This window comes from Corvus brachyrhynchos, unplaced genomic scaffold (genome assembly GCF_000691975.1).
Source record: "Corvus brachyrhynchos isolate BGI_N302 unplaced genomic scaffold, ASM69197v1 scaffold126, whole genome shotgun sequence".
NCBI classification, from domain to species: Eukaryota; Metazoa; Chordata; class Aves; order Passeriformes; family Corvidae; genus Corvus; species Corvus brachyrhynchos.
In genome coordinates, this window is record NW_008239283.1 from 7380463 (window position 1) to 7398708 (window position 18246).

The 18246-nt window shown below is 41.5% G+C and overlaps 1 protein-coding gene across 13 annotated transcripts in view; it reads right to left on the reverse strand.

Moving 5' to 3' along the window:
- Nucleotides 1-18246, reverse strand: part of KALRN (kalirin, RhoGEF kinase) — a 330226-nt gene that overhangs the window by 174033 nt on the left and 137947 nt on the right. For all 13 annotated transcript variants that reach the window (XM_017740170.1, XM_017740164.1, XM_017740169.1 and 10 more), the window contains exons 11-13: nt 17362-17531; nt 11684-11858; nt 1026-1221 (exon numbers count right to left, since the gene is read on the reverse strand). In XM_017740170.1, coding sequence (XP_017595659.1) covers nt 1026-1221; nt 11684-11858; nt 17362-17531 — 541 coding nt within the window. The remainder of the gene's footprint in view (nt 1-1025; nt 1222-11683; nt 11859-17361; nt 17532-18246) is intronic.

An 18246-nucleotide genomic window follows, 5' to 3' on the forward strand; every position in this document is an offset into this window, starting at 1 on the left:
TCCAAACATTTTAGAAGGTTAAAACACTACACAAGTAACATTCACTTCTGGGCTTTATGCAGTGATTAATCTGAATTATGATATTCCTTTTCCAGATGCAAAATGCAAGGATACAAAAATCCTGACTCTTAGGATGTATTAGAAATAGGATCTTATGCTGAGAAGCAGAGTAAAATCAGAAGACTCCCTATCGAAATGAATCAAGACTTTCATTTAAGAGCACATCTCAAAGGGCTTTTTTACACTCAAGTTGCTACCTTTAACTTTTAAGTGTACTCTGAAAAGGAGAATTCCAGTATGGTTTATCATATTCCCTTTTTACACAAAAAAATTCAAAGTAGAACTGGCTGGAAACAAGAGCTCCATTTCATGACTGGTTTCAAGGCTCTCATATTTGGATTCTTTCCCAGAGGACTCTTGGATAACTAGATTCTTTCTCCCCTTGGGCATGTCTGCACCCTGAAATGGGGAACAGGGAAAAGGTCTGAAGAGAATGAAGCCGGCCCAACTGGTCAGTTTGACTCTCACTAAAGTCTATTTGCAGTAAGATTAACAAGCTAAGAAGTCTAGAACAACTAGACTTCATCCAGACCTGAGGTTTGACTGCCCAGCTCAAGGATCTGTAGCTCATGACTCTGCAGTGCTTGTTTCTGAGCTGGAGGCAAGGACAAGGAGCTTGTCTTGCCCTCCCCTCTCCATCCAGTTCGGAGTCAATCACAAACATCCTGCAGCTGTGAAACTTTCTGAATGAAACTTGAAAGTCAGCTTCATTTCCTCAGTGAGTTTCAATCTCAAAGAAACAGCAGGTTTTTACATAAAATCCTGAATCAAAATTCTCAAAACAAGCGGAACAGTTCTGGGAGAGAAGAGACAGGTACTGCCCATACTTACGTTAAAAGCTTATTTATTTGATATGTATTGCAGCATTTTTGCCTGAACTGGGGGTCTTGGGCTTTTTCTTGTTTTGTTTTATTTTGTTTTATTTTTTTCTCCAAGTGGAATAGAGACCAAATTGCTCTGCTCACCTGAAGCCTGGACCTCCATAATGTATTGGTGCAAGTCTTGCCCTTGTTGGATGACTTCAAAGGTCATGTTGTTCATGGCCAGTTTCCGCTCAGTGTGCCGCTGCAATCGCTGCTCAGCCAGAGTGAGATCCTCAGTGTTGAAATCATTCATTTGTCTCAGCAGATCTTCATTCCAGGCATCCAGCTCTGCTGTGACCTTCATGGGCAGAAGACAGGCACTGTATTCACTCAGGATCAATGAAATACCTTACTCTCAAACAATGTTTGGACCAGAAAATACTTCACATTTTGACTCTGATCCAGAAACCTTCAAACCACAGCCACAGTACACTCCAGATCCTGCTCAATTAATGATCACACTTCACATTTTTTTTAGGTGAGGATCCATGAAAAGGTTATCAGTCCAACAAAAGCTGTTACCTTCCTTTTCCCTTACACATCCCAAATGACACTGGAAGAGAATACCCACTACATTATCATTGATGGCAGAAAGAATGTTTCTGAATATAATCGAATTAAATGAAAAAATAACATTTCTGGAATTACAAAGCACCTTGCAAACATGCAATCCCAAAATGGCCTGAATGTTTCTAAAACCGTTTTGCAACACACTAAATGTTACATATCACAGATGTAATGCACAACACAGTAACATCACACTCAAGGTTTAGGTGAATCATCTACAGATTCATGAATGGTACCTGGCTGTAACCAAAGACCTGCCAGTAACTCCTGGGAACATGCAAAATCTTCTTTGCTTTCTCTGCTTCCTAATTGTGACACACAGGCCGATTTTAGCAGTCCATTTATTGTATCTTCTGCATTTTACATCTTTCTCCACAGTAGCCAGCTGGTATCAAAGTCCTCCAATTTTGCCTGGGCAATTAAAGTAAGATCTAGTCTCCACCTAAACAGCCCAGTCTCACCTCAACCTAGGTTCTGCTACCGCAGGCAAAAAAGAGAAGAATGTGCTAGTGACAATGAATGAGGGAAGGGGGACAAGGGAAATGGGAATTAAGTCATACAGGGCAGAATACAAGTCTTAGAAGGATTGAAAATTATTAAATAAATGCCTTAATTCTGATTAATAGGTCAATTCCTCATAGCTAGATTCAGGAGAGCTAAAAGTAGGTATCTACATTCCCATTTGTGCACGAAGTGCTCTTCAGGGCCTGTGTGCAGTGAGATACTTAACTTCCTAAGGAACCAAGATTCAAAATATTCCATTCAGCTTTCCTTTCCAGAAAACATACATTATATGCAACACAAGCTTAGGAAGACGACCCAAACGGACCAGCTCTCAGCCTTTCTCACATTAGAATGGACAGGAACACATAGTTTTGTACTAGAAGGAAAAAGTGCACGTTTTAGGCTCTTTTTTGAGAGAAGCAGAAAAGCAGACTTACTCAATGAAGAACTTGGGACTCAGCTGCAGGGTAGAAGGCAGAGTGTGGCTATCCTGAGGGGCCTCTATTTTTCTTCAGCTTGTTCCTTTGCCCATTCCACTCAATTACCTTTAAATAATAGCTATCTCTACACTGTCTTTGGCCCCGTTCCTGATTCCAGCAGCCTCTGATTCATACACATATCACAGCAGGAGTTCCTGGACTGTGGAGACTTATTGGCAGAGTTAACAGTTATGGAAAACTGTCCAAAGTTGATGGTGGAGAAGAGTTTTACTAGATACATTTACATTTAGGGACAGATGCTCAGCTAACAGTAATCAGAACTGAGGTGATCTTGACCTCATTTCAAACGACAAACAACAGAATTAAGTCAGAGTGAGAGCAGGTTCCTACAGTCATGACAGGAACACAAAGTTCAATGTAAAATCTCTTCTGCTATGTCTAATGGAAAATCACGTGACATAAATGAATCAGAAGAACTTTCTCTTGGTAACTTCTCCACTTGGCTGCAGAAAGGACACTGATCAGCACTGCTTTTATTGTTAAATCTACAATAATTTCCATCCCAGCACTGGGAAATGGTTCTTCCTGACCATACTGGTTTTTGCCCCTAAGCCCTGAGTGTCCAAGACAGGTCTGCAGCAGAGAGGAATCTGCAAACACTCAGGAGAAGGGTGGCTCCCAGAAAACCAGTGCAGTTCATGCTTGTGGCAGCAACCAGCTTTCACCAGGCTACACACACAGAAGGAGCTGCACCTAAACTTCTACCTGTCCCTTGTGGACAATGGAGCTTAAAGGGTTTTTGCTCCATTATCTACACTCCTCAGATCACATCAGTGTTCCAGCTAAAGAGGAAAGGATGGTACAAGGCAGTGAGGACACAAGCTGATAAACAATGCGGGATGCAAGGCCAGCCCATCGTGCTCCATGTCACATTGTCAGGGCCAGGAACAGAGGCTCAGCCTGCACCTGAGCAGCTCTAGACAGTCAGACACGTCCAGCAGTGACAAAGCTGTCAGAGTGAGTGCCAGCTCTGCCAGGCCAAGAGCACGGCCACCAGTAGAGGGAAGGAGGGAAGCAGCCTTTGAGTGGGGGCTGATGAAGGAGTGACAGTCATCCGTGTGCTGGGTCAGGGGAAGAGAGGAAGGAATCAGGCACAGCAAGAGGTGGAACAACATCAAATTTCTCAGGCTAAGTGGGTACAGGAAGGCTGGGTACATTGCTCTGAGTAACAAACAGATGGCTAGCAGGGAATCTAATGCACACTAAGGCAAGAAGCAATAGCAGGGCTGTGATAACAACCTAGGTTTCCTGAATCCCAATCTGGTGCCCTATTCCAGAGTCCATGCTGCTTTACATATCTCATTAAGACATTTCCTTTTCTGTCTGTACAGACAATGCCTCAAAATCCCAGCATTTTCTGTACTTCAAACAGGACCGTTTAGAAATGGTGCCAGAGTCTGGATCTACTGGTTTGCTTTGGGTACAGGGAAAATGATTTCTTTTTCTTAAGGAATAAGATGTAATTAGGCAGCTCTGTTAACTACAGTCATATATTTTTCAAGTCCAAAAATTGGATGCTTTCACAGATTAGTCAGGCCTTGATATCTCTGATAAAACTTGGACTGCATCAAACAGAAGTGTCCTGTTCCCTAAGCTGTGGCAAGACCCAATTGCACTGGCTCTGTATCAGGAATTCTCTCATAAATGAGGGTCACTTGGCCATGAACTTGTTTTATTCCCTTTTGACAAAGAAGAATGGCTGATTAGTTTACCCTGTTCATGTGCTAGTTTTTTGGTGGGAAGAACTGACAGTGCTTTTTGTTTTATTCACTTTACTTCCCAGTGTTTGTGATTCTAAATAGACCTCAGCAACCTTCACATGCAGTGAGAGAAGGGAAGCCCTGCTGTAATAGAAGATCTGAGCTCTGCTCTGTTCTGCTGTGGCTTGAGAAAGAAATTGTACCAAAGCAAAAGGGTTGTGGGAGCAGCAAGAGCAGCAGTGCACAGGTCTACACTAGGACAGGCAGCAGCCTCATCCCCTGGTTCCCACACTGTTCCAAGGAAAGCTGCACATACGACTCATTGTCAGCCACACTTCAGCCAACTCCTTGGAATGAGCCACCCTCCTTTTTTGTGGGTCATACAAGGTCAGTGGCCAAGAAACAGCTCCCTAGTACTAAAGGAAGGTCAAATGATCCAGGAGTACTGATGAGAGAAAGACATGACAAAGCTGTTGATTCCAATGAGCTTAGGAAGCACATTTTGTAATTCTTCACCTGAAACAGATGCTCCTGCTGCCACGATGACAGGAGGAGAAGCAATGCTGGCAGTGAACCCACTCGAGTATGAAGTGAGATATCTGAGATATCCTTATCAGAGAAATGGAGGAAGCATGTGAGCAAATGCTGGGTTTGTGTGAGCTCCATGAGACCACCACAGAGCAATTATGGATATATAGACTATGGCAGCCAGGTCTGTTTTCCAGGCAGACACAGTGACCACAGTCTAGACCACATGGTCTTTAGGCAGGAATCCTCCTAAAGCAGCAATTTAATATATCCAAATTCCCACTGCCGCAATACTGCTGCATTTGCTGCCTCCTGGATTTATCATGTTGCAACACCAGCAGGAGACATTACCAAATGGAGAGGGACATGTTCTCCAGTCCTGGAGAACAATGAGAGGTATAGAGAAGAGACACACAGGTGAAAAGTAGTAGCATTAATAATAGCAACAATAGGAGCAGTCCAGGCAGCTCATGCCTACCTTGTAGCTTGTTTGTGAGTTAAGCCAAAGAGCCTGCCAGAGCTGCAGCAGCTGCTGTACAGGCAATTGTACATCTCCAATAAGTTATCTAAATCCTTAAGTATATATTTTTTATGCTGCTGCTGCTGAGATTTTCTACAAAATGGTGCTTCTGAGCCTTGAATGCTGCTTGTTTAGCCTTAATTCAGTGTTCAACACCTAAAGTCATGTTGTTTAGTGGCAACCTGAAAATTTTGTTTGCCAGTTGAAGGAGGTGGAGAGGGGAAGTGAGGAATGAAGTGAAAGAAGATAAATGCTATATGGAAAATGAATCACATAGGAGCTGATATTCTGAAGTATGGGCTGAGGAAGGGCATATGAGGAGGAGGGAAAAACGCTCTATCATGGGAGCACAAGCTATGGACACAAAGAGAGTGGGCTTGAGAGGGATCTAAAATAAAGATGCCTGCAAAGAATAAGCAAATGTAGGAGGCAGGTTGCAACAAAAATTGATGGTGCAAGTAGGAAGAGAAGCAAAGGTGAGAAGAGTGGGTAGAGCATGGGGGTGAGCCAGGACACGAAGAACAGTCACACAGGCACAGAGCAGATCTGTACTGAAAAGGCAAGATCTAGCTCAAGAGAAAAAAAGTAACAGCCATACAGCTGTGATTAACAGAGTGAGGATGGATGAGATGAGAGGTAAGATTTGATCCAGGAAGGAATAAAAAAATATTCCAACTCCTGGATGCAGAGGGATCGTCTGTGAGTGCAGAAAGAAAGGAATTATAATAGAGTTGGTGAGAACTCTAAGGCACACACCAGAGATTGGGCACCAGGAATACCAAGGGCAGCAGCATTCAGAGCAGGCTGAAGGAGCAGAGGGCTGGATGCAACCGTGTAAGTGGGTCCAGGAATGGACTAAGATAGGAAAGGGTAAATTGAACTGTCACTTCTACAGATCATACAAGCAGTAAGTTTGCTGTTCCTCTTTCTCAGGCCTTGGTTTTGGCTGATGCTGTGCAAAATGACAACACTGTCACCCCAATTTTTTGACAACAGACAGAGATGCCACACTGGCTTAGTGGGGACCTGAGCCACTGAAGTGTGAAAGGACTGTCACAGTGATGATTCTGCTCTGGTGCTTTTGACTCCTTTGAATCCCAAAAATATCTGGAGCAACAATGGAATTCATCTCCAAAACCCAGGGTGCCCAGATCAGCTTAGAGCATTCCTTTTCTTAAAATGAAGTGACATGCAGTTGGAAAACTTGGCATACATGGAAAAGAGAAACAAAAGCTCAATAAGCATGAAACATTACAGGATTCCAGCTTATGAACAGAACAGGCTGAATTTTTTTCACCATTCTTCCTTTCAAATCTATCTCAAAATCACTGTAACACTTATTTCTAATAAAGAAGTTCATACCTGGGTGTCAGCTCTTAGTCAGTGAGGGGGCTACAAAACATCTTGCATACAAAACCTTCATGCAGGCAGCTAATGCTCTTGAAAGGTTCTGCTAGTGTTATGAAGCTGGAATGGGATGCTCGAACAAGTTGTAAATAACAGTGAAATGAGCTGCTGTGAAAGCTGCCTCCTGTTTCCTCCTAAACTCATGCTCAGGGATGGCTGTGAACAGCCAGAAGAGCCAGCAAGAGAAACCAAGACTGAAAATTTTAATTAGCAGGTGAAACAGAGCCAAAGAAATTGATGGGGGAAAATTAGATGTCCAGCAGGTGAAGATTTTAGTCATCATGGGGTTTTTCGAAATATAACAAACTGCATACAAGATCCAATTTACACTGTACTGTGGGAACCCCCTTAATCCCTCCCAGGACTGTCCTGGTGTAGGAACCACATCATTCTAAGACTACAGAACACAGGTTCTGTCTAGCATTGCACATTGTAGGAAAAGAAACAATACATGCAAGGGAAGGAGCTGGACACTTCTGGGAAAGGGAGAAGGAAGTTTCTTTTGAGGTAACCAACAAATGCTGCTGGACACATATTGGCTGAGATCATTCCTGTGCACAGTCATAGCATTTTATAGAGGCCTACAGGTGAATTTGATAATCTCTCTACAAAAGCTTTAAAGGAAAAATACGCAGAAAGACTTTGCATGGCAGTAATTTTTTAGGGGGTGCAACTCAGTGCATTTTACCATTTGGTTCTTACACATTTAGTCAGCATTTTGCTGTACATTCGCAGTCACTCAAATAATGGTTAATAAGCCTCTGAATTGCTATTCCTGAAGCAAAGGACAAAGTATACTTGACAGAGCTTCCTGAGGATAGAACTCTGGAGCAAGACTGTGCTTCATATGTGTAATACACTCAGCGTGGTGCCAGCACTGCTGCTGATGTCTGCCAGCCCTCAGCCCTCCAGCCTTACTCCCAATTTCCTCGCAGCAGATCAGCTACCACATTCACATTCCATGAAATCTCCCGAGTTACCTGGCTGGCTGCACAAACTCAACTGAAGTCAGTATCATACAGAAAGACCAACCATATAATCCCAATGATCCCATCTTGTTTTGAAATGTGCAGTGGCTTGGTAAAGGAATAAAACATATCAGGCATCAGAGTTGGACACGTTTCCTAAATAAAAGATGGGCTGTCATTTTGTGGTGTTAAAATTTAGGGCAGAACAGCCTCCCATAGGGACAGCCAGGCTCTCTCATGTTTCTGTTATGTCTGTTTCCAGGTGTTGCCATAGTTGGGATTTCATAACTTAACCCAAGAATCCAGAGTGTAAATATCAGTCAATATAATGAGATTAAGGCAAGAAAGAACAGGCAGCTCATGCGATGGGCCTGTGGGTTTGTACCCAAATTCATATCTGCCAAACCTGCCATGACTCCAGGACAACACAAAAGCTGCCTGTGAGGCTTAGAAGTCCTTAAAAGTCCTAAATGAACACAGCTGGCCTGCCCTGCCGAAGAAATGGGCAGGTGGCTTCTCTTAAAGGAAAGCATTTTTCCTGAAGATAAAACGCAACAATAGTTGACAGGTTTTACTGAAGTACAAGATCAATAATGCCAAAATAGATGGAAATAAGTGTTGCTTGTGCAGTAATCATTAATCCTGAAGTCTGTCTGGACTCCAAACTTCTGTCAAGAAGCAAAGATTATAGAAAATCTCAAAAACCAGGAGGGCTACAAAACAGATGGGCACAGTGTAAGTTTAGGAAGGTGCCAGAGGAACGGGTTATGTGATCTGTGGCACAAATTTCGGTATCTGGGGAGAACAGACAAAGCAGGGAAGTTTCCAAAGAACAAAAGGCAGACACTTCCTAAACAAAAAGGCAAATCACTCATTTGCCATTTGTGAATTTTTAAAAATCCTAATACTTTGTCTGCTTTATTAATTAGAAAGGAGAGAGAGCAGCAGGGAAAATTAACAGAATTGAAAATGTTCAGTACCAAAACTGGATGGAAAGAGAAAACATGAGATGTAAATGTTCTCTGAGGCTGAGCTCTAACGTGCAGCCTTCCCTAAAGCTGTTGGAAGCAGATTGACTCCCACAGCTGCATCCCTCTGGCTTCCACTAGAGAGATGCAAATCTTCCTCTCGCCAGAGCTGCCAGGGAAGGGACCTCATCTCAAGGGATTCCCTGGAGCACAAGAACCAACAGACCCAAATAACAGACCTAAGAAGGAAAAATTGGAAACTTGGGGCTTAACAAGGCAGAAGCAGCAATGAGGAGAAAAGTGTTCAAGTTCGGGAAGAGGAGGAGGAGGGCCCACACTCTGCAGGCAGTTTGTGTGAGCGCAGGGAGGATTAACGCAGCTGCAGCAGGTAGAAGTCTTTCACTAAGGTTGTGCTCAATATGGCTCTGCTCTTTGGACAGATGGAAGGGGGCTTATCTAGACTAGAAAAGGAGAAATTCATTTGACAATCAATCATACTGGTACACATTATTTCACTATTCTTAATCTATGCAGGATCTAGGCTATTATGGAAAATTAAAACCTAAATACATTTCCAGTCATAGCTCAAGCTACTTGTCTTTAGTAGCAAAAAATACTTAATTTCCTGTTTTAAATGTCATCATCTTTTCCCCTCAATAGCTGGGAAGAGTCAACCATTAGAAATACTACACGCTTTTAAATTATGGTGATGAAAAAATCTCTTTGTTTCTCAACAATGGCATGAGATAATTCTGTTAATTCTTGTAACAGTTTCCTACTGACTTGGAATCTTTATTACACAGCTGAGGCAACTGACTGAAATCTACTTTCTAAGCACCATTACTGTATCAATTTGAGCCAATTCAGCTGTTGTTTGAAATGCATAGCATACATGTGTTACTTAACGTTTTATTTTAAACTGCCTTTGTTTTATTATCCCTCAAACTGCCTTTCTTCTTTAAGTACTAACTGTACTTACAGGGTTTAAGATGCTGACCTGGATATATTTTTCACCATGTTTTCAGTAGAAATTGTCACAATTATTCTAAAACAAAAAATATTTTTCTGAGAGAGGGAGCTTTCTAAATAAAATCATCTGCCCATAGACTCTCTATGAAACATACTCTCAGATTTCCCTGTAATATTAATCTTGCAGAGGGAATTCAGATGTTCATTTGATAAAAAAAATAGCAAATCTACACTGACAACTAAGTGGTGACTTTCTTTAAAATCCTTTCTAGCTAATCTGATTTTAGAAGACTCTGAAGCACATTTCCAATTTTAAATATCTTAATGTATCACAGCCATTCCATTCTGTGAATATAAAGAAGTAGGATCTATGCAGAAGCAAATCAGAGGTATCCACAAAGCATTCCCATTTTGGTATCCCATCTGGAGGGGAACAGTGTAAGTTACATCCTCTCCTGATGCCTCGGTTGCCCCATCAGTAAAGTAATGCCTGGTGGTGACACTCTTTGATTGAAAGACTATTTAGAAAGAAAAGTAATTTAGCACAATGATTTGTTTTAATTTTTAAAAAAGATTTTTACTTAAATCAGCACAATTATAGATTCAGACCTTGAATCTGCAGTGAAACAGGCTGAGACCTTAATGCATAACTCACATGGGTTCACCACATACTGCCTACAAACACATTTGGGTGTTCCAGAAGCACATATTGGTTGTCTCTTTTATTTTTTTTCTTCATTTTTGAAAACACAGGTGCCATGTATAGGTATGTTCAAGTACAGCATTCACACCCATTTACATCTTTAGAGTAAAACTCTCAATTATTCAGCATCTGCCACACCACATATATCAAAGTATCCTCTATTTAAACATAGGAGGTGACATACTTTGCTGGAAGAGCAGTATCTGATATGAAATAAATACATTTATATTTACATACACAACCAAAGAATACTGCCTCTCAATAGCAAGGAGGCTGCATATAACTGGTGAGTAAAGGAAACTATTCCAATTTACATAATTAACAAGCACTGTAGGACAGACTGCAGTGAAATACCTCACCGTGCAGTTGCAACAGACAAGCTCAGATACTCCTCACTGATTCCTATCTCTGGCATTCAGCTATAGAACAGGACACCTTTTAGGAAACAGGACACCTGTTTCCTGCCTTTTATTCCACTATAATTCATCATGCCATGTCTTAAACACAAAATGTAATGTGGCATTCTAAACCTCCCATTAGTTACCAGCACCCACCTTGACAGTATGCAGGGATTTACCAGCAATACCTTCAGGAAGGTATCATCCTCAAACACTTACACGTGCTCCCTGAACTAAACAAGCACCAGGGGGATACAGCAGGAGGAACACGTCCCAGGAAAGGACACAAGCACTGACATGAGTCTCATGGACTTTGTGTACAAGTTAATATACATTTTGTTCTTTTTTCATCATGTCCTATCAGAACTACAGTAACTAATTACTGAGATTGGCTGGAGTCTCTTCAAAATTTCTCAGTCCAAGAATACCCCAATTATTAATGTTTTGATGAATTTTCCATCCAGTGCTTTTGATTCCAAAACATAAGTTCAAAACACAACTGACGGACCTTTTTTGCATGAAGACATAAAATGTACTTTAACTTTCCCCTCTAATATTCTTTTCCTTTTTAAATAAATCCACTGTAATGTCTGAAAAGCCCACCTTTTAAATATCCTTTCCTTTTATGCATAACACAGTTTTCACTCTGTGGTTTAAAGACAGGCATGTATCTGTATCTGAAGAGACAAACCTCACTGATAAGTGACACACGACTTTCAAATCCTTAAGTGACTCATGTCAACAGAGAGTTATAACAGGCATCTCATAAAGCTTCTCTGCAAAGCAGGCAGATTCTCAGTATAGTCAGCTAAGCACCCATGCACCTATTTCAGTGCATTCTGGCAGTTTATCCTAAAGTATACTTTAGGTCCAACAGTCTGAATTAAAGAATGGTTGTAAATTGCTCTCCCCCTCACTGGACAGCTGAGCACAAACAAACAGCTCGAGACATACCCTCAGAGGCTATGTTCACGTGTCCTCTCTCTCCCACATCTCCCCCCTGCTCAGGTCATGCAGCCAGCTCTTACCTCAATGGTGTACTGCTCAAAAATCCGGAGCTGAAGAAAAATGTCTAGCTTAATCTTCCTCTCATGGAAGAGCTCTTCCATCTGTACCTGGGCCTCGTCGAGCTGCTGAAGGACAGATTCAATGTGGCTGATGGAGCTGTTGTGGGGGGTCTTGTTGTTGGAAACAGCAGAGTCCCTGTAGCAAGGCAGAGAGCAGGGTTAAAGCCGAGCTGTGAGGCAGGCAAAAGAGCAAGAACTACACATCTGTGATTCTGTGTGCTGCTGAGGAGAAAACCCAAGCACAAAGGGCTGAGGGAAGGTGTGTGCAACACTCATCTCCTCTAGTTGCTGAAATCCTCCTGCTCCTGAGCTCGGCACAAAGTTTGAGCAGGGGGATCATCCTTTTTTGTGTGGTGACACTGTGACCTTACACACTTGGGAGGGGCAGGGGAAGAGATGGCACATCAATCTCAATGGCTCTCTTGAGGAGACTGGCAGGCAATCACCTTTAATGCTACAGGGTCACCTGTTCCTGCCTATACTCACATCAGCCACCTGGACCTTTACAAGTTAATTTCCTGCATTACCTTATTACTTACAGACTAATTGAATTAGAATGATGAGTATTTGAGACCAATGGCTAGGGATGCCTTGATATCCTCTGGATTACGTAGTACAGAAATGGATACAGAATACAGTGCAAAAAAACCACAACACACCTTTCCAACACTCCAAGAGAGATTCTGACTTGTCTTTTCACTGGAAAAGTGAAATGAGATGTGACTGTGGCAGGTCAGATACTGCTCCAGTTAACATTTTCCATTTACAAGCAGCAGAAGGGAGCAGACCTTTTAACTGGTGGGCCAGGGCCAAGGGGGAATTTGCTGTTCTTGAAAGAAGTCTTAGCATGGGCACAAGACAGTCCTGACAGTTCCTTTTCTATTTGTGCTTTCATGTATATTAATAGGTTCACCTAAAGTCTGTATGTCTTCAGCAAATTTTTTTTCAGTGACTGTTTTATGGATAAATACCATTTGCAGACATAAAGAAGTGAAATTTATCCTCAAATGTTCCACACAAGGCCCTCAACTTTCAGAAGGGCCAGAAAGGAAACTCTGAAGCCAAAGTTTAATCTTGGCTTTGGCACGTCAGCTAAAACAAGATTCAGATGCAATAGTTTTCTCCATCCAACCTGCTCAAAGGTGTGTGATAGCAACTGCATTATTTGGTATATTTAAACTAAAACAACAGAAAACCCTATCAAATACACTGTTGGAAAGACCTGTGCAAATTGTCATCACACAGGGTCAGAATAAAACAACAGCAGTCAACTTTAATATTAACACTGTCAGGGAGCATAATGGAGAAAAAATCAAGCATTATCTTTAGCAGAAGCTTTTAAAACTGAACTGGGCTCTTAACACAGGGTCATTTTGGCTGTGTTTAAAACACACCTTTCAGGTTCTAAGGCAATAAAACACACACATTATTCTGTTTTCATTAAGTGCCTTGAAGGAAATGAACAAGCATTTGCCTGAACATCTAAGACTGAGAATAAAGTTAAAAATACAGAATACTATTAACTGTACAGTAATTAGCTCTTTGGATGCGTTTCACCTCTTTTCCCTCAACTACTTGATATTTAATACGCTGAACTTCAGATGCTCCAGCATTATTCTAAAGCAAGAACTACCGATTTCCCTTGCTTATAAGGGAATAATATTACATCAATATTTCTCTCTCCAGGTGTTATGGTTTCTGCCCCACTCTGTTTTCACATTCTTGGTAATCACAGGATCTCTCTCTGCCTCCACATTAGAGCTGTACAGAGGAAGAAGGAATGAAAACAACCAGAGATTTTGAAACTACAGCATAATCTGAGGCTGCATCCAATAAAGTTCTGTTTCCTTCAGTCAGCACCTGTCTCCTATAAAAGGACATGAAATAAATCTTCACTCAAATGGAGGATTATTACTATTCATATATTATCTAAATTGCTCAATGAATTATTCAAGACTAGTGTTGAATAATCTCTCACGGGATCTAGAGACACACTTAGTTTTAGAAATTCTATTTCATTAAACATTTCACTCCTCAAATCAAGCCGCACTTGCATTTCAGTGACTGATGCAATATAAAAGTTTAAGAGTAGTAATCTGGTACTTTTTTTTAGTCTCCTTAGATAAGGTATTGACAATCCCTAGCTAGTCTGGTTCAAGAAAGATTTCCCTAAAGAAAAAAAACTTTTCTGAGATTGCACGCCTCTGCCACAATATTTCTTGCTCTGTCTGGCAATGAGAAACTCTGGGAAAGAATAAATATAAGATCCTTACTAATCTTTGAAAGGCTATGGACTAGAGTTTTAAAATTCAAGGAAATTATTGGAAAAAATCCCCAAAATAAACTTCGGGGAACATAAAATTGGACTCAGTACATTGCTGCTGACTTTGTTTAAAATGAACACTGTGCTCCTAAAACCACTTTCAGTGCTTTAACTGTGAGAAAGCTCAGTGAGAAATACCCATTTTCTAAAGCTTATGGGCAAGATACCTAGCTCTTCACTGGCTTTTTTTTTTTTTCCAGCCACGAACATTCCTGTTCTTTCACATCTCACTGGAGCAAGTCATTGTTTTGCCTTTCACAGATGAGCAGAAATATTGCCCCCAGCAGCACCCCTGGAACCGCAGTTCAAAAGGTTTGCTTCTTGTTGACTGTTGAGAACAACAATCACCTCAGTAAAGCACTGATAAGAAAGAGTGAAAAGTGTTTCCAATGTGAATCATGACATGTACAGAGTTGCTAGGTAGGCCTGTTTTACTCCTGATAGGTATGGGCTCCTGATGTAGTCACTGAGGCCTTGAAGACCTTGTGTGAAGAGCAGTCCCAGGCAAGGTATTTAGTTCAGGCAGCTGAGCTTTTCATCGCCTATCTGGAGGGAACACAGAGTGCTATTACACAAGTGATCCTCTCTAAACCAAAATCTGTTCTCTCAAAGATAAGGACAAGAAACATAAAACTTTCCAAAGCTCCAGCAATTTTATTGCTTTTAACCTGTGTTTTGACATGCTTGATAAGAGCAGTGTATTTCATTCTCTTCATTGTTGTAGCGTTTGCAATCTTCATCTATTCTTCATGGCAGGTACAAGGTGATCCACACTGAAATGCAATCCAGTGTTAAGGAAAGATTGCAGCAATTCTAGTTTTTCCTTTTTTTCTTTATCTGTGTGTTCTTTACCATTACCAGCAGCCATGAAAGATTTTAAGAGTGGGCACACACAGAGGCAGCTTCACTGCATTTTTTCACACAGTTCTGCCTCACTTTTTGAAAGAGTCCAGGATCACATTACAGGCTTGCAGTTAGTCAGAGTGCTCAAATCCAACACTTGAACCAGCTAATCTTGACAGTTCAGATGAGTTCAGTTCAGTGCTGCAAATTTTTGTGCACATTCAAAAGTTTGGCAGCCGTTCTATGTGGCTTTGGTGTTAACTCCATCAGAAGCAGGGAATCACTTTGCACAAATATGTTCACCTTGTTCCACCTTGCTCACTGCCCAGAGTACAAGCCAGACCTCAAACCCAACTTTTTTTTGTTAAACACAGCCACCACGAAACCTGCCTTGGTATTTTACAAACATTTGAGTGTGACACGAATTCCATGTCTCCAATGTCTCAAAGCGGAGGCCACCATCACTTTTCCAAGATTGAAACTAAGAATTGACCATGTTCACATTAAGGAAACCTCAAGTCCCACACATCACCTTGCAGTTCACCTCTTCCTCATGCTCCACTGACTTCTCAGCTCCAGGTATTACCCTGGCCACTCTCCACAATTCCCTACAACTCAGGTGCAGGCAAAAAGCCTTTAGGCCAATCTCACAACCAGAACAAGGACTGAATTTAGACACTTTCTGCAACCCCACAAACCACTTCACACTCCACCTGATGGCCTTGTACAGGGTCCCTTTCAGACTTTTCTCCATGGGTGTTTGCACTGAAGTGATGCCATTCCAATACTTGGGAAGAATAACAAAAAGTCTTTAGTCCACAATTTCACTGCCATTTTTTGATCTCACAGAAATGCCCTAAACTTTGCAAACAATTTCTTTGCACATAAGTAAGTGACCATGCAGACCTTTGACTGACCCTACAGCTGGCCACAGACACATTCTCAGCTAAAACCCCTTCCCCTCTGGCAGCTCATTTAGCCTACTCAGCATGTTTCTTTCCTACTGATCTCATCAGCAAAGATGAATAGAAGGATGGAACCCACCTATGTCTACTCCTGATCCTTCCTCTCCAACTCTAAGATTGGCAAGCAATACTACAGCTCAGGTCCCTCACCCTCTCCCATGATGCCAGCAAATCACACACAGCAAGAGTAGGAATCTCCATGGGCTCTCCAGTGTGGTTGCCCAGGGCTGAATGACAATCAAAACCTAGAGCAGTCCTTTCAAATCCCTCTTTTTTTTTTTTTTTCCCCCTGACCCAGAAGAGAAAACTCTGCATCCAGAATGACAAGAAAAAGCTTAGAGGAAAGCTCAGCATGTGGCAGTAGTAAAATACTTAAGGACCCCAGGAGGGCTCTTAAGGGCAGAGCTCCACCAGAGCCCTCAATGTCCATTCTACTCCAGAGCATCTTAGGATTTTCTTATCAGGTTCCTATCATGGCTCATGACTTTCTGCACATCTCAGGTGAAAAGTAAAGGCATCAGATTAGGAAAGCTCAGGGTGAGGAGGATGCTGTAACTATCTGGGACAGCCTGGTGAAATGCATAAAACCTGGGATATTTGCATATTATAATGCATACAGAACATGCACACCATATACATGTGGATAAGGGCAACCTGTACCAATACAAAGATCTAAATAATAAGTGATGGTTCAGTGCCCAGTAACATCCCTAAAAGGCAGGAAAACTTCACTGCTGTCAACAAAGCTAAAGGCACAGAAAACCACTGTTACAACAAATGAGAGAGATTTCACAACTCCAAATTCTGTATAAGCTTACTCTGCAAATATTCATTTGATGATAATTGCAGATCGAGAAAGAAAAAACAACAAACCCCCAACAAAAACCCCGACACCCCTTCCCCTTCCCCCTCTGATAAATTCTTGGGGTTAGTCTCTTCATGTATTTTAAATTAGGCAAAAACGAGCTGGTTTAATTCATAGTGCTAGTAGAATCAGCAGTATAAGAGCCTCTTTGACACTATGAATAAACCCCACATACACAAAGTTAAATAGAAGGGTGCTGCATGCAAAATGAAACAGTGAAGACTGCTAGACACGTGTGTATTTTATTAAGAGGACTACACTTACCCTACATCAGGAAACTAAACCATATAAATCACGAGGCCTCAGCTCACAACCATTTAACAATCTTCTATAAATACCAACTAAAAATATTCACTTCAAACACATTTGGTTCAATTCACTTCCCAGTGCCTATAAATAATCTCTCTGTCAAACAGGAAACCCATGTTCATCCACAGACTACTCTAATCAGTCCACACAAATCACTCCTTGTAATTTCAATAAAACATTGAAAGGATCCTTCAAAGGATCTGAAGAATTACAAATAAGCAAAGAATTAACAAACTCTCCCAATTGATCCTAGCTTGCATTTCCCAATTTAGGCACCCCTAAAGCACAGCATGCATCAGATTTCTCAACACCTGTGCCCCAGGTGGATGCTTACCTGAGCTGCTGGATTAGATCTTCCCCTTCTTTAATAACATTGAGGGTAGCATCCAGGGTGGCTGTTTGCTGCTGCTGAAACTGCTTGATAAGCTCCTGAACTGCATCCACAGAGTCAGCACAGACATCCTCTAAGAGCTCCTTCTGCAGATCTTCCATCCATGTCCACAGCTGGGTAGAGGGGAGGGAAATATAAATCAGAGAGGGATTGAGATTTAACCCTTTTCCTCTCTAATTCCAGATCAATAGGCATTAGCTAGGGATGCATGTTTCACAGGAAAACTGACCTCAAATTTCTAAACCCAAAAAGATACATTTGTTATTGATTCTATTTAAAGCAATAAAGTAAAATAAACATAATACCAGGTAGTTTTGTAAAAAAATTTCAGTTTCTGTTCATTATACTAACATAATAACTAATTATTTTATTCTGATTAACTCTTTACACAAGTAACAAATTAAAATCCCCTACAGCTGTGATAACCTAACCCTTTCAGGAGCTGAGCACTATCAGCTGCTATTAATTTCACATGTAGCTGAAGCCTGTTGCAGGACAGACCTACAATCTTTGGTATGTGTGTACAGTACTGACTGAAGTCTAGCTGTGCCTGCTCTGCTATGCTTTCCCAGGGGTTGAGGTTTTGGGGCTTTTTTTGTTTCCAGCACTTAAACCCCCTCCTCAAAATGCACTCAGACTGCATTTTAACTCTGAGAAAATCCAAACATAGAAGACAGAAATATTACCAATCAACCCCATGCAGCTCCATTAATTTTGAATAGTCCTGACTACCAGTTTTAAAGCCACAATCACAGCAACAAATCACTGCAAGTGCTTAGATGAGAATTTCCATCCAGCTGTTCCTCAGAGGTCTGGGCAGGGGCAGGA